General features: G+C 39.9%; 2 protein-coding genes across 3 annotated transcripts; one reads left to right on the top strand and one right to left on the bottom strand.

Annotated features, from left to right (window-relative positions):
- Positions 1–9,786: 9,786 nt before the first annotated feature.
- Positions 9,787–16,385, top strand: LOC105055891 (ABC transporter B family member 11). Of its 2 annotated transcripts, none has more exons than XM_010937901.4 (12): positions 9,787–10,331; positions 10,835–10,889; positions 11,305–11,480; positions 12,066–12,287; positions 12,369–12,607; positions 12,700–13,225; positions 13,299–13,572; positions 13,718–14,339; positions 14,419–14,647; positions 14,756–15,022; positions 15,112–15,375; positions 15,509–16,385. In XM_010937901.4, exons 1-12 carry the CDS (start codon positions 10,086–10,088, stop codon positions 16,151–16,153), a joined length of 3,765 nt encoding a protein of 1,254 aa, XP_010936203.1. In that variant the 5' UTR covers positions 9,787–10,085; the 3' UTR covers positions 16,154–16,385. The 2 variants fall into 2 exon arrangements, with proteins under 2 accessions (XP_010936203.1, XP_073103972.1); XM_073247871.1 differs by lacking the exon at positions 9,787–10,331 and adding an exon at positions 10,447–10,540.
- A 519-nt stretch (positions 16,386–16,904) lies between these two features.
- On the bottom strand, positions 16,905–18,895 carry LOC105055892 (cytochrome P450 CYP94D108-like). The gene is made up of 2 exons (XM_019854425.3): positions 17,373–18,895; positions 16,905–17,263 (listed from the first exon to the last, which is right to left on the bottom strand). The coding sequence occupies exons 1-2, from the start codon at positions 18,859–18,861 to the stop codon at positions 17,148–17,150; spliced, it is 1,605 nt and encodes a 534-aa protein (XP_019709984.1). The 5' UTR covers positions 18,862–18,895; the 3' UTR covers positions 16,905–17,147.
- Positions 18,896–26,817: the final 7,922 nt, after the last annotated feature.

Raw genomic sequence — 26,817 nt, 5'->3', positions numbered from 1 at the left:
ATATCTTACATTCAGAATGCCACCTTCGGCTGCTCTCATTCTCCCGATCTTGGTCTTGAGGGATTTTCCTCACGAACTCAGAATCGCTGCGACCTTCAAATATCATTTTATTTCTTATATTATCTTGAATCATTTTAAATACTTATCTTAAATCATTTTAAATCTTACATTACCATCCATAATTGTATAATTAATCTATAAATCTATTTATTTTTATTTTTAAAGATTATAGATCATGTCTTTCAGAGACCAAAGCCATCACAGCCAAGAAGAGAGCTCTCGAGGAGAGAGCTCTCATGCAGCCAACTCGTATGGTTTTGAGCCACACATACCATATGGTAAATTCTAATACTTTAGATATTCTCTTTTATATTATTTTGCCTTTTATTATCTAATATAGTATTTTTTATGATGTCGTGATACTCTCAGATTCGGACGACATGGGGTCACCAGTGACCCTACAGTCACACGGAGCAGCGTCTGACTCTCAGAGTCAACGATGTGGTAGAGAACCCGCCCGACTCACGACACCTCTGATTCGATTGGAGGATAGAAAGCTCATCCACATTCAAAACTGCTCGAAAGTCCTATATCTTCACTAAACATGTTTAAAATTTAATCATTTTAGAGTAACATTTATTGCTCAAAATCAATTTTGCAGCATATTCAGAGAGCTTGAGGTACCTCGTGTAGTTATTGAGATCATCCGATGATTGATGCTGAGGCTAGTGGACGAGTTCTCCAGTTGGCCATCGTGGGCTTGCGATGCAGCCTGAGAGATGTTCCTGATAGGGCAAAGGTGTTTAATTTTTAAATTTATGATAGATTTATATTTTATTTATTAATATATACTTGCTTCTATTTGTAGGAGTACTATCAATTTGAGACTCCTCAGGATGGGAGGCTAGCTATCGGACCTTCGAAAAGGTGGCCACATGTAGGCTCTGGGATGGACGGTACAGCCTTAAACAGTCTGTCATAGAGCACTCCAGTTCTAAGTCACCATCGGACTAAAAATCTTGCATAGTTCACTAGATGCGAGCAAATATATGAGAGGTTTTCTGTGACTGGTGGAGCATTGAGGAGTACTCTAGTAGATGGCAGAGGGCATGGCAAAATTGGATCACCTAGCAGGATCCGATCAAGCATACCGACGGCTCTATTGGCACATATGTTATGACCGATAGATTGATAAAAATTCTATACTTAAATTAATTTCATATTGAATTGATCATATATATATATATTAATTAATTTAATTTTATTATTTATTTATTATAGACAAGGCAACTGGATCGTGCATCAAGACAACTACAGATATGGAAGGCCACGCACCAATCTAAGAGGACTGATGATTACTTGGATCTTGACAGATCATGGTAATAACTTAAAATATTATTTATTAAATTTTTATATATACTGATATGTATAAACTAATAAATTTTTAAACTGTATAGGTAGATTATGCGGAGTATCTCGTATTATGGCACGGTGAAGATCGGTCCTCTCAGCCCCTTCTTGACCTCGAGGGATGGTTTAGAGCCATCGGAGGAGTGAGTAGGAGCCGAGTCATAGGATTCGATCATAGCTTTGATCCTCCAGTAGCTCGAAACTCTTCGACATCCTCCTCTCAAGCCTCAACAACCCAGATATAGGGTGATGCACATGTGGAGGAGGTGTGTAGAGACTTTTGAGCTACGATCTCAGAGTTTTCGAGACATCATCCATGATAGATCATTAAGATTCTTCGAAATTCATATCTATGCGATCAGCTGGACTCATTGTCACAACCATCACAGCAGATAAGTCTATTAATAATTTTTTATTTATTTTAAATTTTTATATTTAAAAATTTTACATATTTAGGCTTGAGTCTAAAAAAAAGATGTAGAAGATAAAAATTTAATCTAACTATCCAATCGATAGATCGAGAGTGTCTATAGCTCCATATCATCAAATAAAATATGCAAAAATAATCAATTCAAGAATCAAAATAATATACCGAAATATATACCTCCATATCGACATATACGCTTTCATATTAAAACTTATTAATAATATTTTATTTTTTTATTACAGAATATTGGGACATCCAATTCTCATCCACCAGCTATTGGAGAAGATGTACAGGAGCAGGAGGATGGATGAGAAGGTCGATGAGGAGGATCTCATATGATTTTTTTTTTATATGTATGAAATTTTGATACTTATAAAGCAGTATAAATTTATAAAATTATATAATTTATATTTTTAATATAATATAATTAATTTTATATTTATAATTATAGTAAATAATTATTATTTTATTTATAATAAATTTTAAAAAATATAATTATTTATTACTGTAATTAAAATAAATTTAAAAAAAATAATTATAATTTTTTAAAAAATAAAAATTATTAGCGATGGTATTAACGATGCTAATTGCATCGATAAAGACTATTACCGACAGTATTAGCGTCGGTAATACTGCCGCTAATAGTTTTTTAAAAATTTAATTAAAAAAATTTAAAAAAAAATATTAATGATGATTTTATTGTCGCTAATATCGTTGCTAATTACACGTATTAGCGATGAACTTATTACCATCGCTAATGTTAGTAATTAGCGACGACTTTATTTTTAAAAAATTTTTAGCGATGAAAGTTCGTCACTAATATTATTAACGATAAAAATTGATTTATTAACGATGATAATTAGCTATCGCTAATAATCTATTTTCTTATAGTGAACCTCTGATCACTTGAAACAGTAGATGAACTACATAAACTACTAGTTGCTGGCCCTCATGTCATATATATCAATAATAAGAAACTAAGTGGTGAATACATCAAACAAAAGTTTTGTTATATTAATGGTTGTGTAAGTGATGGAATAGCAACATTATTTAATAATTTTAAAAATTTTATAATATTTTTTTTTCAAATTTATATCCTTATATTATAGCTACCATTGCTCTATGTGTGTGTATTTCATTTGATTAACAATGATTTCAACTATAAACGAAGAGGTAGACATTGGAAATGGCTTACAACTAATGTATACAAGACTAGATAGTATTATATTTTCCTTATGAATGGAGAGATTATACCTCTCCCATGTCGTTTAATCTAGTCTCTACCCATCTCGAAGAAGATGGAGATTTTCAATTGGCTCTAGTACCGTAATAAAATACTTACTACTGATAACCTAATAAGAAAAGGCATCCTAGAATCTCATAACTGTCCGTTGTGCTTTACCCATTCTGAAGTGCTCAATTACCTCGTACTAGAGTGTAATTACTTGAAACACATGTACAATGCCATCTTGCAACTCACTGACAATACCAGGCTTGATAGCATTCTGGACTTCTGGTATCATTCGAGGTTTGCTTCTTTGAACAAGGATATCCAAGCTACCTTTGACACAATCTGCTCTATAGGGTGTTAGTGTATTTGAAAAAAAAAAAATTAAATATATATTTAGATTCGAAGCACTCTCTTATCAAAATTTAATAAATAAAAAATATTTTTCTTTTGTGATCGGAGTTTTTTCTTTTCATGCACAGCAATCTATAATCTTGGTGTTAAGCTTCAGCAAAGACAGAGCAACAAACGATCACAAATATGCTAAGTTACTTGCATTAGCCCATTAAATTAATGGAATAGAGAGCCCTCAGCCTTTCATATCAAGTACTTCATATACATGGCTGAAGTTCAAAGGTTCTTTTTCACTGATCTTTCGGCTAATTTAATAAAAATAATTATTTTTGGCTCGATAGGCATTCACTGTATATATTGTGGGGTCCCCATTCAATGTATTGGGTGACAACATCTTGTAAATATTATAAATACCTTATCTACATAAAGCTGGGGAGGTTATTTAACCCCCTTTTAATAAAAAAATTGATAATTTCAACTATTAGCTGTCATTTTTCTGTTATGACTCTAAATAACAGTAATAAAATAAAAAGGTCTATTATTTGGAGATATCAGATATAAAACTTTTCCTCTCAAACAATAAAAAAATAGTCATTTTTAACTTTTTAAGCACCATTATTAAAGGTCATTGTCAAGTCATTAGGACAAAGAAATTAGACAGAAGGATGAAGAATAGAGGCTCGATAAAAGAAAGAAAGAAGGCCACTTCTAGAAAATAAAAACAAAAAAAGGCCCAGAATTTAACCATCACATCAGTCCAGGACAAACCCTCCCAGCCAAGATTAACAGAAATCTCACTCACAAAAGACAACAGGGTAAGGAGCGAGCAAAACCGGACACTACTGGAAATCTTTGTCATGCGCCACTTGCCACAAGCTCCTTCAGTGCACCGAAGGAAGATTCATTTGGCCGCTCGGATTCTCGAGTAAATCGAGATGATAATGGACAACAAGGCACCGATGAAAATAGAGCAAACTCTCTGAGAAGTCCATTCAAAAAGGATAAGTGGATTCCATTCATTTCCCTCCAAAAATTATAGATTCCATTGCCATAAGACTTTAAAAGTATGCTGATGTGGTTGGAGCTGGATGCTGATTGAAATTCAGAATATCGAAGAAGATCTGCAAAAAAAATCCATACTCGTAAGAGATTTTTCGATAAGAGATCCTCCGATACCTAAGTTAGCCGGAACTTGAAAATAATATAAAAAAAAAATATGAGAGAGCGGAGTATCCTTCTCCTTGTTCTCCTCTCTAGTTGAGCTTGCTTACTTGAAGATCTCCTTTATACCTTCTTTATATAGAGATTGAGCCCGTAGGCTATTAATCGAAATCTGTAAATTTGTTAGATCTGATTCTTTAGGCCATTGGGTCATATTCTAATCATTTATTGAAAGAAAAAATTCCACCTACTATCTCTGGACCAATATTACTAGTCATGAATGTCTGTTGTGGATCTCATCCGCATGGCTGGTCAAATTAGTGATTTGAAATGGGTGTGAGCTCGGGGTCCCAAGCTTGCATCTGGTGCGACTTCACCAAGTTACATTGGGCATGTCCCAAGGAGAGGGGTCGATCTAGTCAGCGGATCATCTCCATAACACTTGCCTCTCACTTCCGAATTCAAAATTGCTTCTTGGCTTTGGGTGAAAAAAGTAGTTGATCTGACAGCTAGCCGTCGATCTGATTCTCTGTTGATGTGCTTGGACGAAAAAGCTTCTGGAGGCTAATGATATGTCGTTTCACAATCTACATCGTCATTATTAGGGAAGGGAGCTCGAAGGATTGCAAAACGACACCTTGGAGAGAAGAGATCCAGAGATAGGGTGCAATGAAGGATCGCAAAATCTGTTGCTCTCAATGCTGGCCAAGTGGTAAGATCAAGTGATTCGATGGTTGAATCTATACCATCGATGGTCTGTATAAATAGACCATCTATCTAATTAGATTTGCTGCCATCCAATTGCCAATTGCTCTCCTATCATTGTAGTTGTTGGAGGGAGGCTCTTTCTTCCTCCTGCAAACATCGTTTCTATTAGTGCTAGTGATCTCCTTACTTTTTTTATCTTGAAACAATAAAATCATTGCTCTCATCCATCAAAATGGTGGTGAAGAGGAGGATGAGCTCTTCGGGCGGAAGTCCTCGTCCAAGAGATTGAAAAGTACCTAGTCGGAGTTTCCTACGTGTGTTCCATCGCAATCTCTGGGGACATCGAGTGTAAACCCAATAGAGACTGGGGATGAGCCGATGGTGGGCGAATTGCTGCAGCTAGCATACGTCAATAGCCTCAGAGCCACTTCAGACCCCTTCTCTTCTTTAGGCCAAGCCCAATCTTCTCCTGAACTATCGAACGGGTCGGCGAGACCTAAGGCAGACCCTACCTTGCTTGGAGGTGAAGGGGGGTTCGCCACCATTATGGAGTCAGTGCAGAGGGACTCCTCCATGCTTCAGGACCATCAGCTGATCCGAGAGCTGATGGAGTCAATTCTAATGCCGGTTGATCGATTGGAGAGGAAACCTCACTCCTCAAATGAGGTCATAGGGGCATCTTACGTCGGTCTTCTTGAGGTGAGTCGCTGACTCTTGCTTATTATGATCCTTTGATCATGTCTCTTTGACTTTGTTCTTTCATGTGGCTGGCACACGATATCTCTGTCCTCCATTAGGAGCTCCGGACAGCCAAAGCTCGGGCGAGGACTGTCGACGAGGCTAGAAAGGCAGCTAAGAACAAGCTGAAGTTCATCAAGGCTGTGGGGGGAGCTACCGTCGAGGCTAGATCCAAATGCATCGAGAAGTACAAAGCTTCGATGGACTTTGATGATAAAGTCATCAAGGTATCCTCGATCACTTTTATTCATGACTTCTAGGACTGCAAAGCTCGCCTGCAGCAAGCGGTCCCCAAGTTGGACATGAGATGTCTTTGTCCCAGGAATAGTTATGAAAAGGTCAGGGCATTCTCATCGGCCAAAGACTAGTTTCTTTTTCTTTTATAGTTGCTTTTGATGCCTTATTTTGGCAACTTTTGTAATGAACTTTAATTAACAAAAAATATCTTTTTGTTATGTTTACCTTCCAAATGAAGCTCTTCATTTCTTCTTGGTGCCTGTGTTGATTGGCTCTTATCATGGTGGTCAAGGCCTCAGATGGCTCGAATGGGTTGGATAGCCAATCTGTAATGGATAAAGGCGACTGAGACAAGTATATCCCAATTCCCTATTCAAGTGAGCCTTTCTCCATGCCGAATCGGGGTCTCCTTTAACTTTCTTCAAAGTACTTATTTCAACAGCATATGATAGGAAAATTTTTCAAAATTATGGGCTTGTTCGTGCACAATGTGCTGGATGTTGATGGGCATTATACCTTCCTCCGTGGATTAGAGAAATTGATCCATCTTGAGGGTCGTGCAATGAAGAATCATACGATCTGGAGGCCTAATAGGGTGGGGTTTTTAATACTAGCACCATCTGATAAAGATGAAATGTTGGAAAGGACAATCGGATCCCCTTTCTCCAAGGGACATGGTTTCCGAGGCCCTTCCAATGGCGACATTTGTCGCATGGTTGGTGGGGCGTTTGAATGCGCTTGGACCTATCCCCCTATAAATAGAGGTCCTGCTGCTCGAGACTGGTCTTGCCCTGGTCATCTTCCATAATGTTATGATGGTGCCGTCTTGTTCGATGTTAAGGGATCATCAGAGCTTTCCTCTATCCGAGGAAGTTTTCTCCTTCCTCCAGTCAGTCGTAGAATACTTCGAGGGATCACCCCAATAAACGTCCCGCTTTGGTATGGGAGGTATTAAAAAATTCTATCATTCTGATTGTGGAACCACAGCGATGGTCACTTGGGGGCTTCTAATGCATTGTCCTCCATATCCTTTGCCTTCTCCAAGATAGCTTTCGACCCTCATTAGGAAAATATCCTGGACGTAGATGAGTTTTTGAGGAAAAAATCAGTTATGCCATCCCCTATATCCTTTAGTAAGGGCCAGTGATCATCAAAAAAGAGCTTTTTGTGTGCATCATTGAGGATAGGATCAGGAGGTGTTCAGTTCTTCATCCAAGGATGCTGGTTGAGCCCGTGGAAGCTGATCGAGCTTGAATCTTTTATATATATATATATATATATATATATATATATATATATATATATATATATATATTTTGTCGTAATGAGCTTTGCTCAAACAAAATTAAATTATAATAAACTTTATATGGAATGTATATGGACATTTTTGAATGAAGTGTTCCTTCACTGATTTTTTCTCCATGTGTCTTCTAAAGTTCCCTCCTCTTTGAGATAGGATCCTCGAAGGGTTAGCTCCTTTACTATCATCACTATGGGCTCCGCTTCGACTTGTCCATAGGCAAAGAGCGTTAGATGGCCAGACAGGATCTCCAAAGGGTTATTTCCTTCATCTTTGTCATTGTCGTGGCCTTTATTTTGACTCGTCCGTGAGCAAGGAATACCATGTGGCCTTGCGAGATCTTTGAAGAATTATCCCCTTCATCTTCATCGTTATCATGGCCTCTGTTTTGACTTGCTCGTGAGTAAAAAGTGCCATACGGCCTAACAGGATCCCTAAAGGATTAGTCTCTTCAACTTTATCGTCGTGGCCTCTGCTTCAACTCGTCCGTGAGCAAAAAGCGCCAGGTGGCCTAGCAAGGTCCTCGGAGAGTTATCCCCTTCATCTTTGCCGTCATGGCCTCTGTTTCGACTCATCCATGGGCAAGGAGTGCTATATGGCCTAGAGAGGTCCCCGAACAATTAGCCCCTTCAGTTTCATCGTCGTGGCCTCCACTTCGACTCATCCATGGGCAAGAAGTGCCATGTGGCCTAGCAGGGTCATGAGCAAAGAGCGCCATATGGCTTGACAAGGTCTCCAAAGGGTTTTTCACTTCATCTTCATCATCATGGTCTCAACTTCAACTCATCCGTGGGCAAGGAATGCCATATGGTCTAGCAGGATCCCTAAAGGGTTAGTCTCTTCAACTTCATTATCATAGCCTCCGCTTTCACTTGCCCATAGGCAAAGAGCGCCATATGGCATGGCGGGGTTCCCGAAGGTTTTGCTTCTTCAGCTTCATCGTCATAGCCTCTACTTCAACTCATCCATGGACAAGAAATGCTATGTAGCTTGATGGGGTCCTCCGAGCTTTATCCCCTTCATCTTCATCGTCGTGTCCTACGCTTTGACTCACCTATAGGCAAGAAGCACCATGTGGCATGACAGAATCTCCAAAGGATTATTTCCTTCATCTTCATCATTATGGTCTCTAATTCAACTCATCCGTGGGTAAGGAGCGCCATGTAGCTTAGCGGGGTCAGGCGTCGGCTTGGATGTCCTCAAATCTTCACATCTATAGGGTCTCCAAATTTTAGAAGCCCTGAAGAACTTTTTTCTGCTTTCATAGACACCGAGCCACCTTCAGTCTCCGAGCCTCGGGATATTCAAGGCTTCATTTAGATGTGGAGTCCAATAAGGGGACCTGGTTTCCTTGACTTGCTCTGAGGCTGGTTCCTTGTTGGGTCGTTATGAGCCTGCGAGCTGTCCGAGGCTATATCAGAGGCATTGTTTTTAGAATTGAACCTCATTCAGTCTTGTCTCAAGTTTGCCCGTGCTTCCCTTAGGTTGGTGGATAATTTTAGCCTTCAAAAAGTATCATAAAACAAGATATCAGTCAATTTTTTGTTATCAACCATTATGGCCTACCATTGTCAGCAATGTGACAACAGTGCCATAGCGAAGACTTACTGTAAGACTCCGAAAAGGTACTGATGTGGCTGGAGCTAAATGCTAACCGAGATCCGAGGTGCCGAAAGGAACCTACAAGGAAAGTCCACACTCGCTGGAGATGTTCCAGCAAGGAACCCTCCGATATCCAAGTTAGTCAGATCTTCGGAACAATTGGAAAAAAGAGAGAGTGTGGGAGAGTGGAGTATTCTTCTTCTGGTTCTCCTCCCTTGTTAAGCTTGCTTATTTTAGGATCTCCTTCACACCTCTTCTATATGAAGGTTGAGCTCGTAGACTATTAATTAGAATCTGTAGGTTTATTAGGCTTGATTCTTTAGATTGTTGAACCATATTCTGGCCATTCTACCCCTGTACCAAGATTGTTAATCGCGGATGTTCATCGTAGGTCTCACCCATATGGCTGGTCGAATTGATAATTTAAAATAGACACAGGATTGAGATCTCGAGCCTGCATTTGGTGCGACTTTGCTAAGTTGCCTTAAGCGTGTCCCAAGGAGAGAGGTCTATCCGATCAGCGAGTCACCTCCACAGCAGATTCCATATTTTAAAAATAAAAAAGAAGGCAAGTGGATGTAATGCCGTCAACAAATCAGAGGCTACCATCCCCTACTGCTCCTAGAAAATTTGTTAAACTTGTGTGGCAGCATCCTTCTTGTTGACATGCCGCTTCTAACGGGTATCGTCTGATGCCTCCTCATCCAGTTAAAGAAAGACATGCCTCTTCTAAAAAATTTAATGCAGGGCAAATTCCTACCAGTTGGTTTTTTGGTTTCCAAGTTCATCACTTCAACATATTCGGTACTTCTATCGTAAGCGCAGTGTGATGACTGCATGTAGGTAGGCTTGCGTTTCAGCTGCAAAAATAGAGAGAGCAAAAAGGGGAAAAGAGACCAGGAGAGGCAAGAGGAGAAGATATGAAGAAAGAACAGAAAATTCTAAGAGAAGAAGATGGTGGTTGGATGAAGAAAGGGGATGAAATAGTGCCATTCTACAAGATGTTTTCATTCGCAGACACGTGCGACGTGGCTTTGATGACCGTCGGCACTGTTGCGGCGGTCGGCAACGGGATCTCGATGTCGCTGGTGTCCTACATCTTTGGTCAGCTCGTTAATGCCTTTGGCTTCAGCAGCAAGGCCTCTGTAGTGCATGAGGTTTCCAAGGTTGGTGACTTGGTGACTCCCTCACAGTTCACTTTCTCATTCATCCCCATTATCATTTCTGAGTAATTCTAAGAGGTGCTTCTCGGTCACATAAAAAGGTTCCTTGGGCCACACCAGTGCCATGATATCATGAGGAACTTTTTTTGGTGAAGTTCTGTGCCCGTTACCGGTCTTCTAGTCTCCTCACTCTGCTTTCCATGTAGCCTGAGGTCCCTCAGTCTATTTAATCAGGCTAACTACCCATCAAGAGCTTATATTTTTGATTAAATTCTTTAAATTTTGTAACCGTAGCTGTATCTAAAACAAAAAATCTTTTTTTTTTTCTGCGTAAAAGATCAAAGTTATATTTCCTTTGTTGTTTTGCATATAGTGAATCTGCACGAACTGAACTGCTTTGTCTATGTTACTTATAATTAGTTGTGCTACATCTCTGTGATGCCTGCTCTTCGTGCTGTTAATGGAAGACTTCGGTAATCTGAATTTGATTTGCAATTTTGTTTCAGGTAGTTCTGAAATATGTATATTTAGCAGCAGGATCAGGTGTTGCTTCTGTTCTACGTAAGTCATCGAATTACTCTGTTCGAAACAAAAAAATTCAAGCATTGTTATACTGCATGTGTCTCTCAAGCTCATCCATTTAGATCAAACAATCTGTAGTATATCATGATAATATCTATAGTTTAGTCTTTTGCAAATAACAAATTAAAAGCGTCTTTGGATAGTTCAGGAATGGCTCTCGTTGAGGATGCCAGACTCTGAAATCGAAGTTAATCTGGAAACACAGTGTTCTTTCCAAGTGATATGTGTAGTATCTTGATTACACTGATATAGCGAACTGATAGCTGAACTAGTAGCTCACATCAAAAAAAAGATAGCTGAACTAGTTGGCCAAAGCCTTGTTCTTGTGTATGTTTTACGAATGGAGCCTTGATTTTTGTGTATCAATCTAAACATCGTAACTTCTTTATGCTAGAGGTCTCATGCTGGACGGTGACTGGAGAGAGACAAGCAAGTCGAATTCGTGGGTTATACCTCAAAGCTTTACTGAGACAGGACATTGCATTCTTTGATAATGAAACCACAACAGGGGAAGCAATTGAGAGGATAACTGGGGACACTGCACTTATTCAGGATGCCATTGGTCCAAAAGTGAGATACATGTCGTTGATACAAAGAGACTTATTGGACCTTGCTTCTAATTACATCCAAACATATTCCAGTTTTATCTTATCTGAAATATTGTTCTGCTAATTTCTGTATAACATTTCTCGGGAATGTGATTTCTTCATAACATTAAAGAAAATTCATTTTTATTTTTAACATGAGAGCTAAGTGCCACTGCATCTCAAAAAAAAAAAAAAAAATCTTATCCACATTTTCTTCGACATATAGTTTGTTGGACAGGCTTTAAATCTTTCCATCAAAAAGAGGGGAAAAAAAAGATGGAGAGAAGAAAATTAAGCTATAAACTGAAAGTTTTATGTTGTTTTAAACATGACCATGTAAAAATTTTAACAACATGCAGTGCTAGAATTTTGCTAAATCTATCTTAAAGTAAGCATCTAGACAATTGCTATATGGAATTGTCAGTAGGTTCATAATCGAAACATGCAAGTCTTGATCTCTCCTGGTTGATGCAAAAGCTCCCCCATGAATTCTTATCTTATTCTATGAAAGTTGAATCTGTTGTAATTTCAAAACCATCTAACAATCATTTTTGGTTGTTATTCCTAGGCTGCAACTTTGGTGCAACTCGTTTCAACCTTCTTTGGTGGTTTTATTGTAGCATTTACAAGAGGCTGGATTTTGTCTCTGATCATGTTGGCTAGTTTTCCTCCTATTGTCGTTGCTTTTGGAATCATGTACTTCTTTCTGTCCAAATTGTCGAGCCGTGGACGAAAGGCATATGCTGAAGCTGGATCTATAGTCGAACAAACACTTGGATCCATCAGAACGGTATGCATGAATTTGTGTTTGATATATCAAGTGCTTTATGATTTTCTTAGTTTTAAGCCCGTTTGTCTGCATTTTTTCTAGGTTGTATCCTTTACAAGTGAGAAGCGAGCCATCGACAAGTACAACAAGTTCATAAAAGTTGCATACAGGGCTACTGTTCACGAAGGATTTGTCACTGGCTTAGGAACTGGCTTTATGTTATTTATTTTGTTCTGCAGCTATGGCTTAGCCATATGGTACGGTTCCAAGTTGATAACTGAGAAAAGCTACAATGGTGGAATTGTCATGAATGTCATAGAAGCCATTGTGATCGGGGGAATGTAAGTCAGAGCTCACTAATCACATTTTGTTCTATCCTCTTGAGAACAGGTTTCAAATCCTGATTCTTGTCATTGGAATTTTGTTGAACCAGGTCCCTTGGCCAGACAGCCCCCTGTTTGCATGCATTTGCAGCAGGGCAAGCAGCAGCATATAAAATGTTCAAGACTATCGATCGGAAACCAGGCATTGATGCCTACGACACGAACGGCATCGAGTTGGAAGATATCAAGGGCGACGTCAAACTTAAAGATATTTGTTTCAGTTACCCTGCAAGGCCTGATCAGTTGATATTTGATGGCTTCTCATTACATATACCAAGTGGCAGAACCATGGCTCTAGTTGGAGAGAGTGGCAGTGGGAAATCTACTGTCATTAGTTTGGTGGAGAGATTTTATGATCCACAGGCTGGTGAGGTTCTCATAGATGGTGTCAACCTGAAGAGTCTGAGGCTTGGGTGGATAAGGCAAAAGATTGGACTTGTTAGCCAAGAGCCCGTCTTGTTTAATGCCACTATCATGGAGAACATTGCTTATGGGAAAGAAGAAGCAACACTGGAGGATATTAAGAGAGCTCTTGAGCTTGCAAATGCTGCCAAGTTTGTCGACATGATGCCGGAAGTAAGTACATCACTTTTCTAGATATTTGATTTGGCTCCTACAACTCTATTTCTTAGTATGGTTGAAATGGCAGGGCCTTGATACAGTCGTTGGTGAGCGTGGAGCCCAACTCTCTGGTGGACAAAAACAGAGGATTGCAATTGCAAGAGCAATTCTGAAGAACCCCAAGATCTTACTTTTAGATGAAGCTACGAGTGCATTGGATGCTGAGTCCGAGAGAATAGTTCAAGATGCATTGGTCAGAATCATGTCAGGAAGGACCACCATTGTGGTTGCTCATCGTTTGAGCACTGTGAGGAATTCTGATATGATCTCAGTTCTGCATCAAGGAAAACTTGTAGAACAAGGTGATAGGTTTGTTGCAATATTTCTTTTCACTGTTTCATGCTATCATAACCAGTAAAGAAGGGGGACAAAAAAAAAATACTAAACACATTCACGAAACTCTAGTACTAATTACCAAATCTATGTGCTCTGTATTATGCCGAGCAGGTTCGCATGCAGAGTTGATCAAAGACGTCGATGGGGCGTACTCGCAACTTGTACGTCTGCAAGAGGTTAACAAACAAGTTGAAGAATCTCCAGTGGTGTCGAGAAAATCATGTTCAAGTTCTGACATTGTAAGGTCATTGAGCAGATCTAGGAGTTCTGGTTTTTCCCCTCAGAGATCAATTAGCCGAGGCTCCTCGCATGGAGGAATCATTATACCTTCTGTAGAAGATGAACACAAGGAAAAAGGACAGAATTATAATGACGTAGTGAGCAAAGAAGTGTCTGTTAGGCGACTTGCCGCATTGAACAAACCGGAGTTGCCAGTTCTTTTGCTAGGATCCACTGCTGCTGCCTTATATGGAGCGGTATTTCCAGTTTTTGGATTCCTCATCTCACGTTCCATCAAGACATTCTACGAACCTCCACATGAACAACGAAAAGATGCCAGGTTTTGGACACTAATGTATGCACTTCTTGGGGTGTTCGCTTTCATCTTGGCACCAGCACAGTACTACTTCTTTGCGGTGGCAGGTGGAAATCTGGTCAAACGTATACGGTCCTTGTTGTTTGAGAGGGTGGTGCACCAAGAGATCAGTTGGTTTGATAAGCCTTCAAATTCCAGGTAGATTAGGCTTTGCCTATATAACATCACAATTCACAAGTCTAATAATCTCCTAACACGCGGTCTTGTCTCTTCCCAGTGGGGCAATAGGTGCAAGGCTATCAACAGATGCTTCGACCGTACGAGAGCTTGTAGGAGATTCCTTGGCAGTGATGGTTCAGAACTTAGCTTCCGCTGTCATGGGGTTTGTGATAGCCATGGTTGCAAACTGGAGACTTGCACTCGTAGTCTCTATATTGGGACCTTTGGTGGGTTTGCAGGGGTATCTTCAACTAAAGTTACTTGAACCATCCAGTGCAGATGCCAAGGTAATAATGCCTATGAACTCTCTCTCTCTTCTTATATGAATATGTTTTCATGAAAATTGCAATCAAATCTTTTTGATGGAATTCCAATTGCGAATGCATTCATTGTAGAAAATGTATGAAGATGCTAGTCAAGTAGCAAGCGATGCGGTCGGTAGCATTCGAACTGTGGCATCATTTTGTGCAGAGAAGAGGATTATGGATACTTATGAAAAGAAATGCAAAGTCCCTATGAAACATGGAGTCCGGCGAGGAGCCATCAGTGGCTTCGGTTTTGGCTTCTCAAATTCGGTGCTCTATGGCACCTATGCACTATGTTTTTATGTGGGCGCAATTTTTATTCACGACGGTCGTGCAAGTTTTACCCAAGTATTTATGGTCAGTGGCATGGAATTTTCTTCTCGTCATTGTTGTTGCCTTTTTCCATTTGTCTAGTTTGGCTTCATATTCTTCTTTATGATTGGCAGGTCTACTTCGCTTTAACGGTAGCAGCTATAGGAATTTCACAAAGAGCTGCAGTTGGTCCAGATTCCACCAAAGCGAAGGAATCAACTGCTTCAATTTTCACAATTCTCGATCAGAAATCCAAGATCGACTCGAGCACTGATGAGGGTTCGGTGTTAGCAAATGTGAGGGGAGACATCGAGTTCCAACATGTTAGCTTCAGATATCCTACCCGTCCTGATGTGCAAATCTTCAGAGACCTCTGCTTGAGGATCCCCTCAAGAAAGGTACATCACGAACCAAAACGAGTCTTGAACTAAGAACAATTAATCACAAGTGCTGTCACAATTTTGAGCATTAAGCTGCTGTGGTCTTAGCTACTTTTCTTGGTGCTCATAATTTAAAGTTTTTCCTTCACAGACTGTTGCACTTGTTGGAGAGAGTGGAAGTGGAAAATCAACAGCCATTGCCCTGCTGGAAAGATTCTATGACCCAGATTCTGGCAAAATCTTGTTAGATGGGGTCGAAATCTGGAAGTTTAAGGTCGGTTGGCTTAGACAGCAGATAGGCTTGGTAAGCCAAGAGCCGGTGTTGTTCAACGACACAATCTATGCCAACATAGCTTATGGAAAGCAGGGGGAGGTGTCAGAAGAAGAGATCATTGCAGCTGCTGAAACAGCAAATGCCCATCATTTCATATCGGCGTTGCCTCAAGGATACGACACCAACGTGGGAGAGAGAGGCATGCAGCTATCCGGTGGGCAAAAGCAGCGCATAGCAATTGCAAGAGCGGTCATCAAGAACCCTAAGATTCTGCTGCTTGATGAAGCAACCAGCGCTTTAGACGTGGAATCTGAGCATGTGGTGCAGGAAGCATTAGATAGGGTGATGGTTGGAAGGTCGACAGTGGTGGTTGCACATCGTTTATCCACAATAAAAGGAGCTGATATAATTGCTGTGGTAAAGAATGGTGTGGTTGTTGAGCAAGGACGGCATGAAGCGCTCATAGAGTTGGCAAATGGAGTTTATGCTTCTCTTGTTGCAGTGGGTACAAGTTCTAGATGATAGAAGAAAGTTGTGATGACTTGAATGCAAAACTGGAGATGGAGTACTGAATCATTTTCCTTCTCTCTAATTGGAGTACCATAGATATGAACACTTCGTCCTACTCATTTTCATGTAAGGATGGTGGAGCACAAACATTAATTATGCATTATTTTCATTATAAGATGGCTTATTGGCTTAGGGTCTAGTTTGGGATAAACTCATTTTTATTCAATCAGATTTTTATGCAGCAGATTTTTCTTCCATTTGTTCTCTGTTTGGTTTTTTTGTGCTTTTTCTCTCTCTAAAACATGTGAGGTAAAAACCTGCATCAGCCAGTTATAATCAGATACAGAAGGGTAAAAAGTTCCTTCCAATGTTTTAATAATTTTAAAATAGATATTGAAAAAATAGAAAAGTTTAATCTAGTAAGACCGGTATATGGCCAAACCGGCATTTTTTTGGTAAAAATGATCAAATTGATATTGATGGTTATTTTTAAGCTCACATTATATTTCTAAACTAGAGCTTTCTGTTCTCCGATCTTCACCCATATGAAGAATTTAAAAAAAAAAAATTAAAAAGTTATAATTCGAAAACCGGCCAACTCACGATAATAGGAAAAACACTAAATACAAGAAATCCTGTAATGGAGAGCTGTGAGAAGAAAATAATATGGAAAGCGGATATATTTCAAGAGAGAGTAATTTTGAAGGGAGAGATAAATGAACTATATATATATATATATATATATATATATATATATATATTAGAAAATAAAATTACAAGACTCACAAGCCCTGCCTCCTCTCTTCTAAAGCCAGGCTGTAGAATAAGGCACATGCAAGGAGGACGCCTCAGTTCTTTTCCACGTCCATGACGCTACTTATTCTTCCTCACTACCTTTTGTTCTAATTCCACACCTGGAGGACAAATCGCCTCATACTCTCACCATATCGGGATTTCTCTTCGCTACCTTTTGTTCGTAGCAGCGGGTAATTGACGCCTCAAGGATTCATGAACATGGAGCACGGATTCCTGCGGTGGGCACACGGCACTGCAGGTCGACCTTAGATGGATGACTATGCATGATAAGACTTGATCGAACTTCCACTAGAAGACAATCACTAGCTATTCCAATTAAAATAATGTTAAAATAGAAAACTAGAAATGCAATAAGGCCTAATTATGATGATTTTTTTTTTTTGAAACCGTTATAAAGTTATCGCCACTTTTGTACCTTCCTTTCCCTTGCTCCTCCTTCTCACCGACGCTAGTAAACCTCCTTTCAGGTTTAAAGTAGTGACAAATTCAATCTCCGTCTTCACCGCTACATCGAAACTAAACTTTTCGATCACATTTGCGGCGAATACTTTCATTTGGATGTATGCCGTTTCCTTCCCCAAACACGTCCTCGGCCCCGCATTGAACACCGGAAACTGGTACGGACTCTTTGGCTGAAAAACTCCGTTCTCCAGCCAACGCTCTGGCTTAAACTCCTTGCAATCCTCTCCCCAGATGCTCTCCATCATACCCATTGCGTAGCTGTTGTAAATAACTCTCCATCCCTTTTTCACCAATGTCCCATCTGGCAGCATGTCATCCTCCGCGCACCGCCGCAGACAGAGCGGCACCGGTGGATAGAGCCTCAGCGTCTCCGACAGCACCGCGTGGAGATAATCCATCTCTCTCAGCTCATCCAGTGTCAACTTTCCATCCGGATTTTCATGCCTCTCCCTCACTGAATCGATCTCATCCAAAATCCATTCTTCGACCTCCGGCCGGGTCGACACTAACCAGAAAAACCATGTCATGGCGGTCGGCGTGGTCTCCCAACCGGCAAACACGAAGTTGATGATGATGTCACGAAGAAACTCATCTAAGGAGTTCCCATGAAGTACACAACGCGAAAGGAAGTCACCGCTGCTCCTTAGCTCCTCGGGCTTCCTTCCCTTCCTCTGCTTCACAATCTTCATGGCGAACTCATGCACGTCGCCGATCTCCTCCTTCAACCGCCGCTCAGATCCAATGCCGAGCAGCCGTTGAAGCTTCCACAGAAAGCAAGGCTGGTTGAACCTTCGGTTGACGGCACCCATGACCACCTCGTAGGCGTGGATGAACCTTACGACGTCGACGTTTTCCTCCTTGTCGTAGCCAAGCCAGGCAGGATCCACCTCGGAGACAATCTGGAAGATGACGTCGAAGGCGAGGCGGTCGAGGAGGTCATGGAGGTCGAGGGATGCGCCCGTGGCAGCGGCCTTCGAGAGGAGGGGGACGAGGCGGTCGGCGACCTCGTTGTGTGCCTTGTCCAAGATGATGGTGCGGAGGTTCTTGGAATTGAACTCGTGGCCGGCAGCCTTCCGATGGAGTTTCCAGCGGTCGCCGTCGGAGTTGATGATGCCATGCCCGAGCAATTCCGAGAAGATGGCGGTGAAGTCGTCGCCTTTGGGGTAGTTGTGGAAGTTGGTCATGAGGATGTGCTCGATGTTCTTGGGGTTGCTGGTGATGACAGTGTAGGGCATGGTGATGGTGTTGGTTGGGCTCGCCAGCACCAGCTCCGTTGTCCACTCCAGGATCCGCTTTTTGTTCTTCACCATCTCGAAGAAGCTTATCTTCGTCGGAGGCTTTCTACTAGATTTCTTCTCGCATGAGCAGCGCTGGATATAGTAGTAGAAGAAGAAGAACGTGATGAAGAGGAGAGCAGGGAGGAGACTGAACTCGTCCCCCATTTCCCCTTGAGTTGAATTAATGTTGTATTCGGTGCGCCAATGACTGGTACATATTTATAACGCTGGAGAGTGAAAGTGGTACATATTTATGAATAGGTAATTATCTTATCCGCATCTAAATATTCGAATCTAAATATAATTTTATATAATTTTATATAATATTTATTATTTTTTAAATAATATATAATTATATAAATATATTATTAATTTAATTTATTATTTATTTAGTAATATTTTTAATTTTATAGTCATAAAATTTAATTATTTAATTTATATTTTATTTTTAATATTTGAATTATATTTATATCTAATTAAAATAAATATAGATATAAATTTTTATATCTAAATTATATTTATATTTATATTTATATTTATATTTTTTTGATAAAATAAAGATGAATATGAATATGATTCGATCCGTATCTCCACTTCGTGGTTGTGTTTAAGGTCTACTCCTCATCATGACTTACTGCTGTCTACATGTTCTAGCATGGCTGGGAAGTGAACGGGGCAACGCTGTGAGGACACCACTTCATCGTCGATCCCCCCGCAATATACGGACGGCCGCGGGCGACTGGGAATTGATCCCGTCCAGTTCGCCAACGTTCTTTATTGCTCTTTTTTTTATATTTGTTTTTCTGGATAACAACGAAGTACCAGATGTTAAGGAATGGGAGCTACCAAGATTTTTTCGTAGAGCAAGATTGGGTGGATTATCAGGAAACGAATGCATTGAGACAATATAGCTTTTTTTTTTTTTTTTTTTTTGTCCCTTGAATGAAACTCGGAGGGAGACTATGTATATATGTTTAGGAAAATGCAGCCGTCGGTCGTTGTAACGTATGCATTGGGGCAGAACAATGAGGCACACAGTTGTCTGGCACAGAAAGCCTAGTAAAACGGCGTATTTATAGGCTTAGATCATCTGGATGACGTATCTAAGAAAAAATTACTAGATAAATTTAATCTATGATAAATACTGTACACCAAACCAATGGCATTGTTGTAGTATTTTTTTTTATTATTTTAATCTACAATATTTATCATAGACTAAGTTTATCTAATAATTTCTTGTATCCAACCTATTTCGGCCGCCGAACGGCTCTTGATTAGATTCCATGACATGCTTCCAAATGAGCCGCCTTCCATTTCCATTTGCACTTTGACAATGAGCACTAACATCAAATGCGGCACCACTTGGTTAACGGGCACCAAATGAGGCCAGACTTCTGTCGAAGGTCATTGCATGCAAAGTCATACTTTTGCATCGAAATCTGATCGGCAAGTCATCTATGTTGAAGGGTCATACCATTGTAGAAATTCAGAAAATGACTTGAGGCTTATTGGTCGAGTGATGACTTTAGGCTTAATTATACGTTGTGGTCATGGTAAGTTGTAAAGAATGGCTTTTTTAAGGTCATTTTAGACCTCTTTGCCCCATTTTATTAAGGCTAGGAATCGCTTACCCAAAAAAAAAAAAAAAAAAATCAGTACATTATATAGAATTATTTTATTCTAATATTAGCTAAAGATAACGTGCACGAACATGAGTATAATTTTACTCTCTTTTTTTTTCGGATGTCGACACATGGCAGCACCTGGGTCCTTCCTCGGTCCGATGGTTCGACGCATCTATCCTCAGATCAAGCCACGTCGCCTCCATCTGTGTGAACGGTTCCGGTCCAATAGCCCCCTGACACGTTGCGGAAAAATCGTGTCTCAGAATTCATTAACCGACGGTGGTTCGCATTCTCAAAGAGACGGTGGTTCGCATTCCTAAGGAAACGGCAGCTCGCGTTCCCAATGGGACATCTGACATTAGATCGTTCGTTGGTACGGTCGTCAGAGTCGGAGCATGACGCGATGGAAAACCACTTCTTTCGTCTGAAGCCGTCACCCATGTGAAAACGCTGGCCAACACGACATCCGACTCAAGAGTGAAGGGGGGCAACTGTTGGGATATACCGACTGATCCCTGTACACCGACTTACCTTCGGACCGGTCCGACCGATGCCCGACTCTACCAACCGGACCGACGGACGACTCCGACAACGAGTTCGATGGACGACTGCCGACAATATCCGGTCGAAGGTGTGTCAGCCGAACAGACCCATGCTGTTCCCGACCGACCGAGCGGTCGAATCCGTACCACCGGCTCACTGTCGGGGGTAGCAGCCGACGTCCGACTTCTGCAAGGCACCAGATCAGCCGACGGTGTCTCCGAGTCATCACCCGACGTCCCGACAGCCGAATACCGATATATAGTCGGCCAGCCTGCCCAAACGCCGTACAACCACTATGGGCGGTTGTTCTGTCAAGGACATGCGGTATGACCGTCCTGAGGCGTTGTCCTGTCAAGGACATGGATTAATCCCAGTGACTTGACAACCCATGGTGATTTGACAGCCTCCGGTAATTTGACAACTCTCCAGTTGTCTGCACCATTAATGGTGGGATCATACCGTATTCTACTATAAAATTGGATAAGGCAACAGTCTTGGTAAGTTTCAAGCAAGCTTCCTCAAGCTCTCTTAAGCTCTCTCAAGTTGAGCCCCTCATTTTCTACTGTTGCCTAGTCTCCTCTCTGACTTGATCGTCGGAGGGTCTTCATTGGAGGCATCTCTGGTCCGTGAGAACTTTCCTTATAGGTGCGCGACCTCGACGATGGAACAACGAAGGGATTGGCCGCAACAAGACAATATAGTCCTTCTTCCTCCTCCTTCTCCTCCTCCTCCTCCTCCTCCTTCTTCTTCTTCTTCTTCTTTTTTTTTTTTTTTTTTTTTTTTTTTTTTTTTTTTTTTTTTTTTGTCCCTTGAATGAAACTCGGAGGGAGACTAATGTATATATGTTTAGGAAAATGCAGCCGTCGGTCGTTGTAACGTATGCATTGGGGCAGAACAATGAGGCACACAGTTGTCTGGCACAGAAAGCCTAGTAAAACGGCGTATTTATAGGCTTAGATCATCTGGATGACGTATCTAAGACAAAATTACTAGATAAATTTAGTCTATGATAAATACTGTACACCAAACCAATGGCATTGTTGTAGTATTTTTTTTATTATTTTAATCTACAATATTTATCGTAGACTAAGTTTATCTAATAATTTCTTGTATCCAACCTATTTCGGCCGCCGAAAGGCCCTTGTTTAGATTCCATGACATGCTTCCAAATGAGCCGCCTTCCATTTCCATTTGCACTTTGACAATGAGCACTAACATCAAATGCGGCACCACTTAGTTAACGGGCACCAAATGAGGCCAGACTTCTGTCGAAGGTCATTGCATGCAAAGTCAAACTTTTGCACCGAAATCTGATCGGCAAGTCATCTATGTTGAAGGGTCATATCATTCTAGAAATTCAGAAAATGACTTGAGGCTTATTGGTCGAGTGATGACTTTAGGCTTAATTATACGTTGTGGTCATGGTAAGTTGTAAAGAATGGCTTTTTTAAGGGCATCTTAGACCTCTTTGCCCCACTTTATTAAGGCTAGAAATCGCTTACCCAAAAAAAAACAAAAAAAAGGCTAGAAATCAGTACATTGTATAGAATTATTTTATTCTAATATTAGCTAGCGATAATGTGCTTGGACATGAGTATAATTCCGCTTTCACCTTCTCTTTTTTCTTTTTCTTTTTTTTTTTTTTTTTTTTTTTTTTTTTTTTTTTTTTTGAGGTTAAGGGAGGCGGGTAAGCAGCCATCCGTCTTTTATTATGAATCAAAGACTAATTACACGCGTTCAAAAGGAAACACCAAAGGCAAACTGAAAGATGGGTGGAAGGAGCACAAAGCACACTTGCTTCCTTTTGCTGCTGCTGCTCTAGGACAAAATTTTTGTAGACCCTCTAATAATTTGTTTTGCGAATTAGGATATGAGAAAATCTGGAAAAATTGGGATAAGAATAGGATTGGATCTAAATCATTGACATCCAACATTCAGTAACTTTACCAACTCATTCAATTGGCACATTCTTCCATAGGCTTTAACATTGACAATCACCATGGTTTGGAGGTGTTACAAGGATAACTGTATTATTTGGCCTCGGCTATTTACTGACTTAACTCTTTGAGTTATATGAAAAATATTCTTTCTTGGCCTCGGGTTGGTGCCGAGCTCATCCTCAGATACGTATCAACAACACATAGTTAAGTGGTCCTAATAGGACCTTCTACATCATTTTCTTTATGTAAGCAACCGTAGAGTGGTAAATCCGGCATCGTAGATGCAATAACTACATATGATGGCTCATCATGGATTTAATAACTACTCACTATTTTTAGCGCATAAATGTCTTAACTACTCCTTAATATCTGGACAATGGGTCAGGAATCTGCCTCTATATAATTTGGTAGGATAAAGGAGATACTTAGATAAATTTTTTTAAAAAAATAGAAATTTTTTCATTCTCCCTTTCTTTTGATGGTTCCAATTCTGACTAACTTAAACATCAAAGAATTTCTCTTTAAACAAATTCTGATAAATAGATATTTAGTTATAAATTGAAGGAGACATTCTCCTCAATCTTCCACCAAATTTCAAGCTCATCCTTAAACTAATCTTCAGCTTGGTCTTCTACCGATATCTTTAGAGTTTAGTGACAATAGGAGGTCTTCCACCAAATTTCAAGCTCATCCTTAAACTAATCTTCAGTTTGATCTTCTACCGATCTCTTTGGAGTTTAGTGACAATAGGAGGTATAGTTTCTACCATTGGTAGACAATTGCTGTGAGCTCTGCGTGCACTCTGGCCTCCATGTTACCTACATAGCAGAATACAAAACGATATTCTAGTGGTTTGTGGAATTTGTCTCCACAAGAACCTGGTAGATTAGGAATGACATGTTTGTGAAAATGCAATTTAGTGCCCTCATTAAAGGCTAGAGACTGTAAGTGGGCCGCCCATTTAATAGAGAAATTCTTTCTGCACCGCGGGCGGTGCGCCCGCCGTGATTGATCGGTGCGCGGGCTCGAGCGTTGGCCCCGAGAAAAAGAATATTTTTTTTCTCCAGACCCGCGTACCGACCAATCACGGGCACCGCAGAAAGAATTTCTCCATTTAATAAGGACAAGCACAAAACACACTCCGATGGTGGGCTTTCATGTCCATGTGGCTGTCGGGCACTAACCCATAAGCCATTATCTTGCGAGGGATATCAGCCTCCAGCGGAGTGGGTTATAGCCCAAATCTAAACCTGGTTCCGCGACCGCGGCTAATGTACGGGGCCGGCGAGCCCAGCAAAACCGCCGCCTATGTTAACATGCAAAATGTTTTGTACACCGCCAGCAGTATAAAAAATCCAACATCAAGTGTATCATCCCATCCGATTAAATCATATAGCCATTATTTTTTATTAAATATTTAATATTTATAATTTTATTTTTTATTTAAAATTTTAAATAATAAAAAATTATTTTTTTTAAAAAAATTATGACATCTTATGTGGATATTATGACATCCTGCGTTGAAATTTTGATTTTCTGCATAAGATGTTATAATTTTTTTACAGAATACCATAAAGAAGAAAGAACATTTTTGTCATTGAAAAATTTATAAATTTTTTAAATAATAAAAATATCTGTACCAAAATTATGACACATCCTATACAGGAAGTCATACTTTCAACACAGAATATCATAATATCGGCACAGTATGTCATAATTTTTTAGATGAAGAGAGGCATATTTGTCATTCAAAATTTCAAACGAAAATGTGAAACTGTAGACACTAAATACATATTGAAAAATGATGGCTATGTGGCCCAATCAGATGAGATAGTGCACTCCACGTCAGATTTTCTACACCGCAGACAATGTATAAAGAATTTATCTTTTAACATTACCACCGAACAAGTTACAGTAACAAGTGGATCCTCTGGAGCCCAAATTCTAGGAAATGCCTACCGCATGTGAGAAATACAGGGATAGCCTTAGTCTATCATACGTAAAAAAGATAATTTTAGTCGATCTATCAAATAATTGATCCTATCTGATATGATTAAAATGTGGAGCGAGTTTGGATTATAGAAAAATTATTTAAAATAGATTCAGATCAGATACATATAATGATATGGCCCATCCCGAATCTGATCCGATATAACTTTAATCGAAATTTCTCTTTCAAAGTTATAATTATTGTATAATATTTATATGATGAGTTCTTTGTCTAACTCGATCCAATCTTATCCGATCCATCTTATCTATTCGATCCAATTTGACCTGCATCTCTACTTCACCGAATCCAACCCGATCCAAGATGGATATGAGGTGGATATATACATGAAGTTTTTAATTACGCAATGGATATAGATATTAGTCGATCCCATTCATATCCGACCTATTACCATCTCTAACCACGTGTACTGTAGAAAAGTCAATGGAAAAAAAAAAACTATATCAATATTATAAACTAAAAAATTTTACAATCATCTCAATACATCGCTATCCAACCGCCCAACATCCCACTGTTGAGGTAGTAATAGAATTTTTCAGCGCAAAATGCTGATGCGTCATTTTTTCAGTGCCTTTGTCTATAATGTCTGTCCAAGAATTTCTTGCTTTATGCCCCTCAACTTCTTACGGGACGGGATGCCCACCAATTTGACAATTTGTCTTGCTGCTTCTGCCATTACTTGGCTGGCTGCGACCGTCAACCCTGTGTAGATGTTTTATCATGCAGGTCCGCGGAGACTTGTGCTCTCTCAGCTGAGAATTCCATGAGCTGAATCGTCATACTTCGCCGGCTAGAGGGCCACAGAGTAGATGGCAAGAGAGATGCGGTACTGAAGGAGAATCGGTTGACGGCGGAGCCATACTTCGCCGGGCATGGGGCTCCCACACCATCGTGCACACTGGTGAGCAGGATAGGCTTAGGGTGCACTCGCCAATCACTTTGAGCACACAAGGCCAAATGATCCAGGACAAAAGAAATGATTAGATGTTTTAAAACACAGTTCATGCCATAGAACACGCTGTCACACTGCTTTTGAAAACCTGTAGGCTTCACAGTCGTACATGAACAAGATCTGAATCGTCTACTTAGAAAATGATATCCTTGGCATATAGGTATCTAATCCTGTAGGCCTTATGAAAGTTCCCAGGTCCTCTATATTAGTATAGCTTCGTGCCAATATATGAACGACACAATACACACATGCAACTCGAAGAAAGAAACTGACATAAATAACCAATAAAATAAGTCCATCATCACTATTGAAGATTCTAAAATCAAACTGGGCTTGCCAAGCAAATACCCCAAGCTCATAGACAAGGAGCCCATGTGGTCTCGTCCGCGTCGGTCCAATAGGCGAAAGGACATTGTTAGCCCGATGGGCCACCGACAAATTTTGCTATGAGGACCTCTATAAATCCTATGCCAAAGTAATAACAATATGCATTTTTGTTACGTAAAAAAAATAACATTATATTCTGAAATATTGAAAATTTTTTGAATCATTTTATGATTTTATGTGGTTTGAAATTTTCTGATCTTTGGAAAATCAAACCGAGAGTAATTATTGATGATTCTTTCAACATGCACAGCTGATCATGAATTAAAGAAGTTTCATGATGTCGGTGCTTGATGGTCATCTTCTCTTTATAATTTATGTCAACTCTGTCCCCTTTGCTTAGCCAAGCCGTTCATTACTTGGATAGTGGAGCATGGCTACTGCTTGATGAGTCAATAGCATGACACACGGCAGCACGACTTCTCTTTTTTATTTACCTTTTTTTCAAAATAAAAGATGTCTCCAAACACATCTCATTAATTTAAATAAATAATTTATTTATTATATAAATTTTTTTTTTGGTCTCTTTTATTTGGGTGCAAGTTGTGGCTTTTGATCTGTTTTGTTGCAAAGAAATTTATGGAACTAAAGAAGGAAAATAATAATATTTTCACTAAAAATATATGTTTTCTCAATGCTCTCAAAAGTATTTTTTTTTTAAAAAATTTA

Source organism: Elaeis guineensis, chromosome 13 (assembly GCF_000442705.2).
Source record: "Elaeis guineensis isolate ETL-2024a chromosome 13, EG11, whole genome shotgun sequence".
Lineage (NCBI taxonomy): Eukaryota > Viridiplantae > Streptophyta > Magnoliopsida > Arecales > Arecaceae > Elaeis > Elaeis guineensis.
This window is presented reverse-complemented; position numbering and strand designations above follow the sequence as displayed.

Excerpts from the sequence above, each read along its gene's own strand:
- LOC105055891 (XM_010937901.4), top strand. The coding sequence starts at position 10,086 with ATGAAGAAAGAACAGAAAATTCTAAGAGAAGAAGATGGTGGTTGGATG. Across the intron at positions 10,890-11,304 it reads AGGTGTTGCTTCTGTTCTAC|AGGTCTCATGCTGGACGGTG; the intron begins GTAAGTCATCGA and ends TCTTTATGCTAG. Across the intron at positions 11,481-12,065 it reads AGGATGCCATTGGTCCAAAA|GCTGCAACTTTGGTGCAACT; the intron begins GTGAGATACATG and ends TGTTATTCCTAG.
- LOC105055892 (XM_019854425.3), bottom strand. The coding sequence starts at position 18,861 with ATGGGGGACGAGTTCAGTCTCCTCCCTGCTCTCCTCTTCATCACGTTC. Across the intron at positions 17,264-17,372 it reads GAGGAGCAAGGGAAAGGAAG|CTAGTGATTGTCTTCTAGTG; the intron begins GTACAAAAGTGG and ends TAATTGGAATAG.